The sequence below is a fragment of the Akanthomyces muscarius genome, chromosome 4 (genome assembly GCF_028009165.1).
Source record: "Akanthomyces muscarius strain Ve6 chromosome 4, whole genome shotgun sequence".
Classification (NCBI taxonomy): Eukaryota; Fungi; Ascomycota; class Sordariomycetes; order Hypocreales; family Cordycipitaceae; genus Akanthomyces; species Akanthomyces muscarius.
Window position 1 is genome coordinate 4,165,077 of NC_079244.1, and position 15,263 is coordinate 4,180,339.

The 15,263-nt window shown below is 54.4% G+C and overlaps 4 protein-coding genes across 4 annotated transcripts; 1 reads left to right on the forward strand and 3 right to left on the reverse strand.

Moving 5' to 3' along the window:
- Positions 1-1,951: 1,951 nt before the first annotated feature.
- On the reverse strand, positions 1,952-4,724 carry LMH87_012103 (uncharacterized protein; the record flags this gene model as incomplete). Its single annotated transcript, XM_056201353.1, has 6 exons — positions 1,952-2,620; positions 2,671-2,913; positions 2,969-3,632; positions 3,679-3,948; positions 4,001-4,373; positions 4,433-4,724. 6 exons carry the CDS (start codon positions 4,722-4,724, stop codon positions 1,952-1,954), a joined length of 2,511 nt encoding a protein of 836 aa, XP_056053115.1.
- A 4,665-nt stretch (positions 4,725-9,389) lies between these two features.
- Positions 9,390-10,631, forward strand: LMH87_012104 (uncharacterized protein; the record flags this gene model as incomplete). The annotated part of the gene is made up of 1 exon (XM_056201354.1): positions 9,390-10,631. The coding sequence occupies one exon, from the start codon at positions 9,390-9,392 to the stop codon at positions 10,629-10,631; it is 1,242 nt and encodes a 413-aa protein (XP_056053116.1).
- A 228-nt stretch (positions 10,632-10,859) lies between these two features.
- LMH87_012105 (uncharacterized protein) lies at positions 10,860-12,272 on the reverse strand (the record flags this gene model as incomplete). Its single annotated transcript, XM_056201355.1, has 6 exons — positions 10,860-11,023; positions 11,113-11,157; positions 11,223-11,598; positions 11,700-11,938; positions 12,011-12,087; positions 12,151-12,272. The coding sequence occupies 6 exons, from the start codon at positions 12,270-12,272 to the stop codon at positions 10,860-10,862; spliced, it is 1,023 nt and encodes a 340-aa protein (XP_056053117.1).
- Positions 12,273-13,847: 1,575 nt separating this feature from the next.
- Positions 13,848-15,258, reverse strand: LMH87_012106 (uncharacterized protein; the record flags this gene model as incomplete). The annotated part of the gene is made up of 2 exons (XM_056201356.1): positions 13,848-15,197; positions 15,250-15,258. The coding sequence occupies 2 exons, from the start codon at positions 15,256-15,258 to the stop codon at positions 13,848-13,850; spliced, it is 1,359 nt and encodes a 452-aa protein (XP_056053118.1).
- Between the last annotated feature and the right edge of the window lie 5 nt (positions 15,259-15,263).

Sequence of the window (15,263 nt, forward strand, 5' to 3'; positions counted from 1 at the left end):
ATGCATAGAAATACGTATTTCAATTTATTTCACCCCCCATCTTTCTATCGAGGCCACATCTAAAGATATCCCCTGTCCGGCGCAGTCCCGGCCTCGGCTGACATCGCCCGGTTGTGTTAGCGCCAGGTCGATTGGGATTGTAAAATACGACAAGGCCGCTTAGACCTCGCACCTGGATTCCCAAAGTCGATGTCGGCGGGCGTTGCGGACCCCTCCTCGTTCTCATTTCATTGCACCCCGAGCATCATCGGGTAAGTATCCTTTTGGACCAACCCTCCGTCATAGACTGCCGGCTTCAAGTACCGCGAATCACTGAGTTCTCCATCTCGTTCATGCTCACCGGACGCCTTGCAAGGCGGAAGAGCGGACAGGTTCCAACACGAAGCTATCTAATACAGTAACGGTGCTTTGATTATACGTCTTGCACCGAAATCAATGGATTAGGTTGAGGAGTTGGTGGGAACGCTCTCGCTGCCCATTGTCTTAGCTATAAGCCGTATGGGGAACAGCTCATTTAGTAGCACATGTTGAATCGTATCTTTATAATTCGACGAGCACCATCTTGTTGAATCCAAGCAGCCTGTAAACACGTCTTCTCTACAATGTGCACAAGTCAATAGTACACACATATTTGCGTGTTGTGCTAACCTTTGACAGGACGGCCTCCTTGACAACAAGTGTCCTGCTTATGGTTCGACCACCCGATGCCCAGCCTGTCTTGTCTTGACCCTCCCCGCCGCTAGAAGCCTTGCAAGGTTAATGACGGCGATGGGGCCTCCGCCCAGATGCAGACTTCCGCACTAGCAACATGGGACGAGGTCGTCCGGCTGAAGCGCTAGTTGGCGAGCATCTCGCTTCCACTTTGCCTGGAGCAACTCATCCGGTGCAACTCTGAAGGCTATGAAGTGTGCCTCAACCGGGAAGAGACTACGATTGGGTGGTACGCCAAGTCTGGGCATGCGTCCTGAGCCCACAGGTATTGAATTCACTCAAAGAGTCACAATCGAGTTCCGTGGAACACACCGACGAGCACACATTTACTTCAAAGGCAGAGCCGATAAAGTACAAAAGCCCTCAGTAATCGTACCGGATATAGTCCCTTGTCTAACCCTCACTACATCCAAACTCAACTCATTCATTCATACACGCATCATGACCTCGACCTTCCCTTTTCCACCCATCATGCTTCGCCGCGTCCGCGTCCTCGCCACCGCCCGCTTCTCCGGGGCCATGACGATCCGCACCAAACCCTGACGACAGCTGCTACAGCTTCGGCATGCACCCGCACGACACGGTCTTTCGTGGGCATGTTCTGCCGGTTACCACTACGGCTGTCGCGGCAACGGCAACGGCAACGGCAAGATTGCCTCGTTCAGGATGGCCTGCGCCACGAGAAGCCACGACGGCCAGCTGCAGTTTTGCCGCGCTGGGGCTTCTGCTCCTGCACGGCCGCGCACTTTCTTGGTAGTGTCGACGAGGGCGTACGCCGCAAGGCCGTCAGCTTCCGCTTCGACGATGATGCCGCGTACCCCTGATAGGTCAAAGCAGATGAACGCGAAGCATACGTGAAAGAAGAAATTGCCGGCGCAAGGCTCCTGCAGCAAGCTTGAGCGTCTTGTTTTCTCGAATTTAGCAACTGTATCTCGTCGCTAGAATGTGCTTTTTATCAGAAACGAGAAACGAGACAACGTCGATAGGTAGCAATCATGCAATAAAGCTGTTCCAGTTGTGCTCAATATTTGTAGTTTAAATATTCGCCAGATATCCATTACGATTGTCCATTATGCAAAACAAAGCCATTGCAGCCAAGCATCTTTCAAATGCCCATATAATACAACCAATCCCAAGCAAAGTAACCAACGCCAACCCATCATCGTAATCATCAGAAGAAATGAATCATCAATATGCTCGAATATATACGTCGCCTTCTTTTTCATGCACCATCCATTAGTTATCCCCGCATCGGCTCATTGCCTGTATCCCATGACGAGAGATCCATGGCCTCCATGGGCCCCATATTCATCAGCGCGCGTAAAACGCCCTCATTTTGGATATTGGCCGCCTGCTGCGCCGCGTTGATGTTGTCCCAACCGTTGCCGTACGACATGCCTTGGCCGGCCATCGGCGGCGGCTGCGGCTGCATCTGGAAAGGCTGCTGCTGAGCGGGGCTGAAAAAGTGCGCACCGGTGCTAGGGAATTGCGGCGAGGCGCCGGATCCAAATAGTTGTTGTGCGGCGCTGCTTCCGTTGACTTGCTTCGCCGTGCGTCCATCCGATTCGTTGCTGGAGTTGGGCGTCCGGCCGTTGGACTGGCCGTCTGGCGACTCTGTGCTTTCGCCATTGACGTCGCCAAAACTAGAGATGTGCCCGCTACCGTTTGCCACCTTGTCGTACATGCTCCCCGAGTTCGGCGTCAGTATTGGCATTTGCTGGTCCACCGAGAGCCACTGGCCGCCAAAGGCTGCGCTGCCTGGTAAGCCCATGCCCGAGGGCTCGGAAACAGGTGGCGGTTCGGCATGATCGTCCTTGGCGTAGTCGCATTCACGATATGATAAAATACCCTTGACATTCTCTGGATTATCGCACAAGACCCTGGGCGATTCGGCTGTATTCAGTTCCGGCTGGGGAGCGAGTTAGCTCAAGTATGGCGACACAAATTGAGGGCACTTACACTATCAACGCCTCGAGGGAATGCGTTCTTAAGCCTAGGTATTCTGGTTGCGAGCGCCTCAAAGTCGACGTCGAGCTGTACCAGGAACGATTCTGTAAGAGGATTGCGCTTCTTCAGCGCGTTCATGGCGGATAGCAAGAAACGGAGCGAGTCGGCGGTGGTATCGTCATCGGGGCGGCTCTTCAGATATTGCACGAATACGCGAGCGGCCACGTAAAGAGTAAAGGAGATGAAGGGGTTCATCTGACCCCGTTAGCGTGAGCGGCATGCATCAAGAGAAGAACGGTTCAGCACTTACAGCTGATAGATCCATATGCGAAACGTTTCGCATGACGCCAGCGATTTCGTTGGCCGCTGTTATGCAGCGAACCTTGCTTTCAGAACTGAGGGATGCCGGAAGCTTATGTGTCTCGGCTTTGAAGATGGCTGCTTGGTGCAGACAAATCGTGGAAGTGTGAATAGACATATTCATGAAGACGATGTTGGGGTTGGAGAGGCCAGCCGGCAGCTTGAGATTGGATGGCAGGCCGAGTGATGTGTTGAGAAGAATATTGTCCATCTCGCGATGGCGCTTCCAGAACGGCCCGTTGATGTCGCCGTCGTGGTCGTCGTTGTCGGGCCTGTGCAGGTGCACAAGATTGCGACCAAAGATGGCAGCCAAGAGAACAATGGCAGCGAAAGAAGACAGCTTAGCGGCCCCGCTTGGGGTGGTGCACTCGTCGAGTGTTTGTGTTTGCTCCGGGCGGCTCATCTCGAAGGCCTCTTCCGAGGCTGGAAGTTTGGTAAGAATATCACGTTCATCAATCGTCATGGGCCATCCAGTACCGATACTGGCGTATCGGTCCTCACAAAATGCCATCCAAAAAGTTCGCCTCCGCTCCTCACGCTCCGTCCAGTCTTTGGGAGGGGGAAGACATTGCTTCACGTCCAAGCCTGCGCCGTCAAGTCGGTGCAATCCGATCCTGCTTGGTCAGAACAATGTCATGGCGGGGGAACTAAGATGCTTACATTTGTGCTAAACGGACAGCGCAACCTGTGTTGATCCAAGCACGGGGAAAGTACATCATCTTCATCTCATAGCATGCCAGCAGGATATGTGCTTGACAGTGGGCTACTGAAATCATGTGCTCGCCAAAACCTTTGACATAGTCGCCCTCGACGTATTTGCGCGCGCGGGCATAAAATAGATGCTTCAGGTCAGAGTATTTGTCTGTTATGGAGGAGGCCATTGTCCACATGGCGTATCGGAGGCAGACCGGCGGTCGTTGATTCGGCGCCCTAAATTGTGAGCAAGCGTACAATACGTTCCCGAGTTCCATTCTGAACGTACAAATTCATGGCGGCAAGATAACGATAACGGTGAATCATGGGTATCGAAGGATGGACCTTTTCAAAGTAGATTTGATGCAGCTCGTCAATGGTTTCTTGCGCGGGCAGCGGCTCTTCCAAGCCTAGGCCAATCATTTCCCAGCTAAAGTTGCTGCCGTCGGTGTTCATGGGCATGTTCAGGTTGGCGCTGGAGTTGAAGTTGAATTCCTCGGCGGGGACGGCGCGTGGCGATTCGGCGGTATAGTTCCAACCGTCGTTTTCGGGGTCAACGGCCATGCCGGATGTGGGGGCTGCGGAGGGCATCTTGGCTGCTTTTGAGGACTGTTGAGACTGCTGTGGCGGATCTTGTGTTTTTAGCAGCGTTTCGACTTGCTCTGCATCTAGAGGTTAGCATTCGTTTCGTTCCCGTGGGGGAGCATCGGTAGGGACGGACTTAGTCGTTCTTCGAGGGCCTTGACGTAGCCGCGCTTGGGGCCACTCTTTCGTCGCTGTTCATCGTACGCGCACGAGTGGCCGAGGCGGGAGCAAGTGCTGCAGCTGGGTCGCAAGCCATCACATTTGAGCTTGCGCTTTCGGCAAATCATGCAGGCGAGTCGCTTGGGCTTGGGTACGGAGGAATTGTCGGGGACGTTATCGCCGAGCGCATTGCCAACAGCGCTGTCGTTGATGGCGTGTTCGTCGATGGGACTGCCACTGGCATGGCCATTGTCCGTAGAAGGAGCCATATTGGGAAAGGACGGCAGAGTACCGAAGTGAATGTCGTAAGGCTGACGAAACGGGATATCACAGCAAACGGAGATGTCGTCGAGCCGGGTACCAATGGGTCCGCAGTGATGGGTAGGCCGGACGCCCCAGACACGGGGGGAAGCGGAGGCGAGACAAAGAGGCAGCCGGCGGGGAGCAGATGAATGTGGCTTGCAGGGCCGAGACACAAATGATGGTTGAACGTCCCGTGATAATGATGCAAATGAAAAGGTCAGCCGCGGTGCAGTCAGTATGTAGGTACGGACGGGCTGGCGGTTGAAGGGAGCGGAGTTCTGCCTGGTGTCGGTGGGGGAGGGCGGCGGGCAGCTGTTTGGGCGGTTGCAGGACTTTTCGGGGCTGGAAAGAGTCCGCTGCTGAATCTGCTGATGAGCGGCACAGACCTTGCCTAACTTGGGCGGAGCTGGAGAGCCAAAGGCTGCAAGTGCTGTTCTTGGGGGGGGACTTGGGACTTTTGGGGTCAAGACCGCTGGGGCTGGGCGCTGCACGAGCGGTACCGGTGCAGTACACGCACTGGTGCTGTGCCTAAAATCCACCAAGTGGGTTGCCTGTAGCGGTCGAGCCTGTGGACACACTGGGGGATGTGTCGGCCAAGAAGAGCAGGGCCTGGAGATGGTACCTGGTCTTTGCGTTGCGTGGGTTAGGGCAGGCAAGTACCTTGGCAAGCGTTGGTGTCGTGGGCAGTACACGCAATGACAGCGGCAGTTGCTTCACGGCAGGAAGTGGGTTTACCCTGTGCATATAATTCAGCTGCTATTACCCAGACGGACTCATGAGCAACACTGAATCTTACATATCTAACTCTGGGTCTGGTCTATCTTCTCTATACTGAGTACAGGGCAGCTCAATTATCTTGGTCAAGGGGGCATTTGTAAAGACACAATTACTGATCAGGTTACGTACATCCCTACCTACGTACTGGTCGTATTCGCAGGCTCGACAGCGCCCTATCGCCCTGCCGCCCTACGCGTCAGCAAAAGAGCACATCTTGGCTGGCGATCTCTGCTCTCCCGTTCTGTTTAGCTCGTTGTGCCTTATGCATGCTGGCGACAACAAACAAAAAGACGTTGTCATCGTGGCGTTGGCAAAAGCTACCGAATACGCGCACGCAATGGCGCAGGGCTAGCCACTGCACCGCCCGGGCGTAAGCAGCCTCAGTCTCCCGCATCCCCTGCAGACCCAGCACACACCGAGCACCTTGGCTGGCACGCGATACGACGAATGCTAGTTTCTTGGGATATGTCCGGCTGGTTCCTTTGAAAGAGTCACAGCGTCCGCGGCAACGTAACTGTACGCAGCCAGCCAAATAGGCAACCAACTACTTGAGTAATTTGTCGCCGCTACCTATTGCTTGCTGCCCTGTAACCATCACTGAGAGCAGTTGCTGCTTGGCCTGCCAACTACCCAGAGCCATAAGCGGCCTGTAGCCTCTAGGTACCTTGGGCTGTGGGGCCGCACGTTGTAGCGGGCTACGGCGGACTTGGACCCTGCAGCGACGCATTTGCACATGCTAAGTGCCAGCATACCTACCTATGTTTCTGTTGAGCATCACCACATCATTAGCATCATCATCGTCTTTCATCCCAATCTCCATCTCCATCTCAGTAGTCCCCTCTTGCAAGGCCACATGATTTGGCACAGACAAAGGCCACGTTTTGATGGCGCACAACGCTGCCGGCCCCTCCTTGCCCCGTAGGGCTCGCTTGACGACTTACGGAGCCGCGTCGGACATCTCAGCACGTCTCCTTCCGCCCATTGGCATCCGATTGCCACCAATAACGTGCGCCAATCTGAATGTTTCTATCCGTACTCCGTGCTTCAAACATTCGACTGCCCTGGGTCGCTGCCCGCCCGCCTTCCTCTTCGTGGAGCTCTAGCTAGCGCCCTCGTTAGCGGTGCACCCAAGACCTTCAGCTGTCACAGGCCAGAACGCGCACACACTAAATTTAAGCACCCAAGCCCAAAAAGGCCCCTTCATTCGTCATCCTCGTCTATCAACCGAGGGTATGCTTCCCCAACAGTTTCAATCCCTTGATGCCGCCTATACCAGGGTTCCCAAACTCCCATGCTATGTGCCCATTCGACATGTCACTAAAAGATTAACGATGGGGGTCACCGCGCCCTCAATGGACATGTGAAATCAAAACTACCCTAGAAGAGAATGCGCTTGAAACATGGCAATGAATGCACTCTCTGCAGGTTTCGCGTCACAACGATTCGTTGGACAGAAGACGCCGACCCAGACAACAATCACTCGAGCTGCGCACCACGACTGGAACAAAGCGGAATGCAAATTACAACCGTTTTCGCCAACCGAGAGACAATGCTCGAGACAGCTGCGGAGCATAATTATCCCGGCTGACTCGCAGCGGAGCTGACCCGTTGATCGAATCACCCCTGCCAGTACATATAGATTTGACGGTATATCGGAGCCAACTCTGGCGGCAAGCAGCAAATCAATGTCATTCGACATAGTCGTGTGAATAATTACTCCATGACTTATACCTTAGGTACATGCAGACTGGACGAGTTCATCTATGCGTGGCAGGACTGATGCCGGTTTGCTTATCGCCGTGATGAATTCGTGAGAGTGGGTTGACGTGCGGCCCGAGACCACCCCGGCCATCGGCTTCATGAGCGCGATCGACAATCTATCAAGGTTACGCATCTGATCTATGTATACCCGCGAGGGGATCGTCGGCTCATAGAGACGCATTTTATGATGACTGCCGACTTCAGTTGGCCGGACAGAGCAGAGCTGGCCAATACCCATTATGATCAGCCAGGTAACAGAAACCCGACTGACCCAATGACATTGTTCAGCCAGAAAACGCAGAGACTTTGTACTACGAGATTTATACGAGCCAGCCATGACTTCTTTGCAACTGTCGACCGAAAGGGTAGCTGAACTGGGCAAATGTGAACAACTACAACCCAATTGCCCTCTATTGCAGCAAAGAACCCAGAGTTCTAGCCGTCTACATTTGAGACGTTTTATCTCCCCAGTCCCGAGAAACTCGACGCAAAGTACATCGCTTTCAGCTTACCACTTGAATTCGGCCAGCCTCCTTGTTAGCAGCAACTCGCAAATGGCATCCCGGCACGCCTCAGAACAAGACAATTCACTTCGAGGTTTTCATTCGACACAATCGCTCGCAAGCCTCCGTGAGTCAGAGAATCTTTTCGACAAGCTCAAGAAAAATTGCCGAGACGTTGGCGAGCGCTAGCCCAGCCGTTCCTAGCTCGTACTCGGCGCCGCCGGTTGCTATATATGGATGCCAGGGCAGCCCTGTATTTAGACTTTGGGTCGCGTAGAGGCACGTCAAGTGGTAACAACCCGTTGCCGTTCGGTTGACAGCGGCCTGGCCTGCCTGCCGGCTGACAAGTGACAATCAAACGCGCAACCCAAGGAATGCTCTCGCATACTTGGCTCTTTTGCCGAGAAAGTGGCTTATCAGTGGCACAATCATGACCCATACTCAGACAATGAGGGATATTTACAGAACATAAAGAGAACATTGCGCCAAGGGCACACAGCCCGCGCCAGACTATCCATTTCGTAATTCTTCATCCCTTTTTTTAGACCCTGTCAACTAGTCCGTGGTCTCCTGTTCAGGTGCATAAACGACTAGACTAAGAGGAACTATTTCGTTCATGTAACGCCACAAGGCTCTGCACCAATAAAGTAAAGTTTTTATTTTCCCTTTTCTCAGGCAAAAACACAACAACGACAACAACCCGCCCTTCTCTTCTCTCCGAACTATGCCAAAGGCGGCTTTAGCTGGCACGCCACGTTGTATTCGTGATAAGGAGAGGACCCAGAAGTCGCCCGCAGACTCCCCGAATCCTACAAGTAAGAAGCCTCTGTTCAGTCTAGGCAATTTCACCGAATCCTTGCACACCGGACCGAATTAGGTTAACTCGAGCCTTCCGGGAACACACTCGTCCCGTTTTTGTGACAACTAAAGCTAAATAGTCAACTAGACGATGGCGTCAGCCAATCGTGGACCGGCCAGTCGCCACGAGGCTCGGAAATCAGGCTCCAGGCGGAGCCGCTTTCGCAACGACTCCTTGCACCTCATTGGCACGAGCGGGAATTGGCGATGTCTTGTAATCCCCTTGTAAGCACCCATACAACCATGCTAGGACAAGGCTGAGGTAACATTGCGAATAACTCGCCCCCGTTGGCTATCTTGGCCGGCTGGATACATACCCTTACAAATATGCCCAGGTATTTAACGCCACACGACATACTCTAAATAATAAATGAGGCAAAAAAAAAAGTCGCCAGCAGCCTGATAAGCGTGGACTGCCCTGCCCCCCTTGGCCCGTATTAGTCGTCTGCGAAGCCAAGCCCAACATGACTTGCTGAGAAACTATTCACTCTGTTTCCGGAGAAGGCCTGATTTTACTCCCTCGTCTGTCGTTAACTGTCGTTTCTCCCTTTTTCTTCATTCATTCATTCCTTTTGGTCTTTACTGTTTTACACGAAAGCATCTGTTATCGATGATTCACGTCTTTATGCTCAACTTTCGATACTCGTGATAGCCTCTACTTGAACTCGACTACACTACGCCGAAAGACACGCAGGCACACTACACTCGCTCACAGATAATACACCTTCTGCCATGAAGTCCTCAATACGGCTGAACAACACCGTGCTCGTGCTATCCTGCATGGGCACCGGCCTCTTCCTCTGGCTCTTCCTCAGCCTCGGCCACGACTACGTCCCCTACACACGCCTCCCGGCCACCAAGGCCGTCGACACGACGGGCGCCTCTGCCACCACCGCCTCGTCCGCGCCAGACCAGACGCTCGTCGTCGAGACGCCGCCCGAGCCCGACCACATCCCCAACGCGGCGCACTACGTCTACATCCTCGCCAACGCCTCGTCCGACTTTTCCTTTTCCTTCTCCGAGGTGCTCTCCATCTACGCCACCTCGCGCTACTGGCAGCCCGACGCCATCTACCTGCACACCAACGCCCCCTCCGCGGCGCTCGTCCGCGCCCGGAGCGGCGCCGCCGGCAAGTGGACGCGGCTGCTCTTCCAGGTGCCCAACCTGCGCATCGCCGCCGTCGAGGTGCCGACGCACGCGCACAACGGCAAGGAGATTGCGCTCATGGAGCACAAGTCCGACTTTGTGCGCGTGCAGGCGCTGCGCCGCCACGGCGGCGTGTACCTCGACTTTGACGTGCACCCGCTGCGCGACATCGCGCCGCTGCGCGAGAGCGGCTTCCACGCCGTCGCGGGGCGGCAGCAGGGCGACAACGCCGAGATCAACTCGGGCGTCTTCATGAACAAGGCGCACAGCAGGATGATTGAGCTGTGGAGCGAGGGCATGAACGAGGCCTTCACGGGCGAGTGGTCGGCGCACAGCAACGGCGCGCTCACGGCCGTCTGCGAGCGCCTGGTCTCGGAGCCGCGCGAGGTGCTCATCATGGAGCGCAACGCCTTCGCGCCGGGCAGCTGGATGAAAGACGACACGATCCGCCTGCTCGAGGTGCACGACGACGAGACGTCGAGCCTCGACATGATGGGGCCAGACGGCCACCTGCCGCAGTACGACGACGAGGAGCGCATGACGCGGTGGCCGGTGCCCAAGCGGCGGCCCGGGTGGGCGCAGGACTGGTCCAGGACGTACATGCTGCACGCCTTCAACCACAACCAGGGCGACTTTGAGATTCCCGGCTTCGAGCGCATCACCCCCCGGTACGTCCTGGAGCGGCGGAGCAACATGGCCCGCGCCGTGTACCCCGTCGCGAGGGACCTCTTTGAGCATGGCCTCATTGACATTGAGGACCCTTACAAGTTCCACGTCGAACCGGCTGTCGTTGAGGCAGAGCATGTTGCTACAGACGAGGCAGAGTAGCAAGGATGGAATGATGTCTCCTTAACGAAATCGAGTCCAGACGGATGGACAAGTCGCCGTCTCGGACACAATTGCATGGGTCACGTACTTAAGCCCGTTTTCCATATTTTCCTTTTTTTTCTTTTACATCATATACTGGGCAGGGCTTTTTGTTTCTTTTTTTACTTCACTTCACACTGTACAAATGTCTTGATCATTATTAGGATTTTTGAAGAAAACAAATCTTTTTTACTTTTTATCTACATCCACACCGAGAATACGTAGCATCCCAAGATCCGTATACGCCAAACAGTACCGCGTCGGAGCCCACGCCACCACGGGGCAAGAGCCCGCCGTCTTGACCGTGTGCACCACTTCACCCGTCTCAACATGACATACCTCCAATCCATTGCCTAGATTCGGTATTAGCACAAGACACACACGTACATACATGTCACTGCGTCGGGTCCAGAAGTAGAACAAGAAGCAGAAGAAAACGTACCCTCGTCACTACCTCCAACAATGTAAGACCCGTCAAACGTGAAACCTGTGTTTAAAGCCCCATTAGCACATAATTTCTTGGCCTTTATCAGCGCAAAATGAAAAACGTACTCAGACTTCTCACCGGCCCCGTCATCCGCGTGAGCGTGTGCGTGCAGAGCCAGTCGGCCGTGTCCCACAGCGCAATGACCGAGTCGGAGCCGCCCGTGGCCAGGAAGCGCGCCGTGGGCTGCATCTCGGCCGTCAGGCACGACGATGTGTGCCCGCTCAGCGCAAACTCGCGCTTCCTGTCGTCGTCCGACGCGACCGCGCGCTCCAGCACCGGCGCGAGGGACGGGTACGCGAGGATGCGCGTGCGGCCGTCGCCCGTCGTGGCAAAGACCTTGGTCCCGCTCCAGCAAAACGCGACCTGGTTCGTCTGCACAGGCTGCTGGTGCGACGAGATGGGCGTGGTGGAGGTAGGTGAGAGAATGTACAACGCATCGTCCTGCGAAATCCCCCCATTAGCCAATAGAAAAAAATACGAAAGAAAAAGAGAACTGCAGATGACCACATCGAGGTATTCGAGAGAACCGAGAACCAACTCACCTTGTTGCCGACAATGAGCGTCTGCCCGTCGGGCGCCCATACCAGCGTAAAGGCGTCCCCGAGCCCAGACACTTCGTTGAAGCAGGCCTTGGTGCGGACGTCCCAAAACTTGACGACGCCGTCGCTGCTGACGCTGCACAGCTCCGCGTCCTTGGTCGGGTTGAACGCGACCTTTTCAATCGGCGCCGCGTGGCCCTTGAGCTCCGTCGAGAACTTGACGTGCGCCTTTTCCGGGTTCCCTTTTTTTCTCTCATAATCAGGCCTTCATTCTTCACCCGTATCATCACGCCTCACGGTAAGAGCAAACTCACAGACTCGCAGCGTCTTGCTGCTCGATCCCGTAGCCACCAGCGTCCCTAGCGGATTCCACGCGATACATCTCAGATTACTACCATGGACCAAAGTCAGCAATGCGGTCAATGAGACGACTCAAAACTAGCGTGATACTTACTTGCTGGCGCCGGGCGCTCTTGATGTGTTTGGGTCCGAGTATGGTTGGCTGCGCAGGTTCTTAAAGTAGGTCGTGAAGCGCTCTGCGGAGAGGCTCTGTCGCGGCCGCAGGACGGGCGCCATCGTGTGTGAGCCTGCGAAGCAATCCAGATGTTCAAATATTAGAGAGAATTCGTGTGCACGCTTTTGGGCCAGTGCGCAATGCGCAATCGCAGAGTATCTTTGTCGGTTTGATGATGGTTGGAAAGCTGGCGGCGGCCGGTACAACGTCGAGCTGCTGGTTTCAATGTGGCGCCCCACATAAGGCGTGCGCCATGGCAATTGTCGTGGAAGGACACGAAAGTCAGCAAGTGGTCGGGGAATACAAAGAAGATTTCGTGGAAGTGTACTGTGATTACGATTCGGGTTCACCCCGCGATCTTTGACTGCTCCTGCAGATACGTGACGATGATGGCGGCCGGTTTGGGCGCAGCAGTTGCCCGGCCTAGACAACACCTGCTTTGTCTAACAGAGAGGTTGTCGTCTGGCACCATAATCGCGTGTATATAAATAAACTCTGGTGCAAAGTTCCATCCAGATTACTGTCTAATTCCTTTCTGAAAAAGGCAGAAAGTGATTGTGTACGTCGGATGGCCCATGACTGGGAGCCGGAGCGCTCCGGCACCCATAGATTCATGTCTACAAGCTTTATTCTCCGGGGGAAATTTTAGCCCGGAATTAAAGCAACACATTGCGGAATGTCAATCTCATGCTGTGAGACCCGATTGCGTAATTGCCATCCAGTTCTATCTTGAAAAGTGCTGCCCCATCGCCGTCATGTCAAGTCAAACGATGGAATGATCAAATGCCGCAGCCACAGAGCGCGCAGTAACTCTGCTCACTGCTGTATGCCACCACCTGACTCATTTGCCTTTTTGTTACCAGTAAACAGAGCTTAGTGGTGTGCAACAAGGCTCAGCGGCTGGTTCTTTGACCGAGCCTCGGGCTTACCGTTTGTGGACATCTGTAAACAAGACTGATCCCGCTCTGGCAACTTTAACCATGTGCCCCAATTAGCTGGCGAACAAAAGCAAAGTTTCTTCAATACAGAGAGTCGACGCACTTGTCAGCAATTTAGAGCTCAAGGTTGCATCTTCATGTTACTGGGCTGAACATGCCACCCTAGTGAGCGGCGAGTGGAGACTCGGCCCGAGGCGTCACAACAACATGTCAACAACAACAAAAGTTCAGAGAGCGTAACGGTCAGAACTGTATCAACTGCCTTCATGTCAATGCATCTCATTACTCCCAAAAACAAGACTGCCGTAATCCATCATGGAATATGTACACGTTTGCCACCGCGTTTCTGGCTGGCACCAAGAAATCAGCAGATAGGCCGGCTCAACCAAAATATCAACAACTCCGAAATAAAAAAATCCGTTAGCCCTTTGCCATTTACTCCAAGCGCCCTGTATGAAAAAAAAAGAATTGACACGAATGTGTGCCGCAAAAATAATGTAATCAACAAAGAGGTATTGCTAGTGGGAAAATGCCGAGAATCTTCGGCCACAAGACTGCTCGTTAATCCAGGCAGGTCCGAGGTGTTGCCTTCATGTAGGGCCGGCGCTCCAGAGCGTGAGCGGCCATGGTATTACTACTGCCGTGTAAACGCAATCCAATCGCAAATGCTATCCAGAGAGGTATCGAAATGATATCGTCTTATTCGTCAAGGTGATATAACGACAAGTCGATGTCGGTGATGCCAAACACAATGGCGTTCTTCTTGGCCCATTGACGCGAAATGATGGAGGCCTTGAGGAACTTCTTGTTGGCATACTTCTTGAAGAACGCTTCGTGTACGACAGGACGGGCGAGGTAGTCAACCATGAGATGCACAACAGGATCCAGCTCCTCCTCCGTGTAGCCAGCATAGTGGGCCAGAGTCTCGTCCCATTCACCACGGTCGAGCATGAGGCGCGACAGGTACATGGCGGCGGCGGCGACATGGCTAGGACGGAAAGCCATGAAGCGGTGGTCCAAAAGGCTAATCTCAGTGAGATACTTGCCGATTGTGCGCGACTGGATATCGTAGTTGTCCGCCTTGGAGACGCGACGAAGGAAGTTCATGGGGTTGGGATAGCTTAGGTCGTAATCGAGTGTGCTCAGGACAAAACGCTCGGCGCTCAGGATCTCCTCTTCTGTGAATCCGTCGTTGGTGATGCGCTTGAAGTTGCCAATGTAAGGAGAGAGAACCTCTTCGTACTTGGACGCAATGAACATGGCGGTGATGCCAACCAATTGAAAGTTGTCAAGCTGAATGACCTTTTTTGAGAGGAAGCGGTCGACGATGTTGACGGCGAGGAACAGAGTCTCGGGAAGCAGATGGAAACGCGTGTGGACTTCAATGAGCCAGTCGACGAGAATTCCACGCGTGCTCCACTCGAGCTCATCCTGGTGCTGCATGTACTGAGGGTTGGGAATCGACTTGCACTCCAAGTCGCGCAGGTACTCAAAAATCTCGTTGGCATACTCGGCAACCATGAGAGGATCGTCACGGTCCTCGTCATCAATGTCGTCGAATTGGGCCTTGTCAGCCTCGGGGACCTTGTTCTCGGGCCGGCTGAGGTTCTTCCTGTCCGGCTTGGTCTCGGCAACAGGCTCCCTGGCAATCTCCAAAAGGTTTTCCTTTTCTTGCTCGGAGAGCTTTCGTTTCTGAGCAGTGCCGCCGTTGCCAGAAGGCCTCTTCTCGACGCGCTTCGGCTGCTCCTTGGGAGCGGCGGCCTTGGAGGCAACGCGTGTCGTCTGCTTCGGGGCAGTCGGTTGAGCCTTGGAAACCAAGCCCTTGGGCTTCTTGCCGGCAACTGTCTCGGTTCTGTTGCGGTTGCTCACATCGTTCAGGGCATTGCGAGGACCAGCGGCGGCGGAGGTGGTCCTCCTAGTCTGGAGAGCTCCCTTGGTGGCCTTGCCATCATCGCCGAGGACAGACTTGGTGGCTCTGGTGGCCATACGCGTGTTGCTGTTTTCGTCGTTTTCATTGGCGACGGCGGCCCGACGGGTTGTTCTAGCCGCCTGGGACGAGTTAGCACGCGTCGTAACTGGAGAGAGGTGATGGAGAACTCACAACAGGCATGGTGA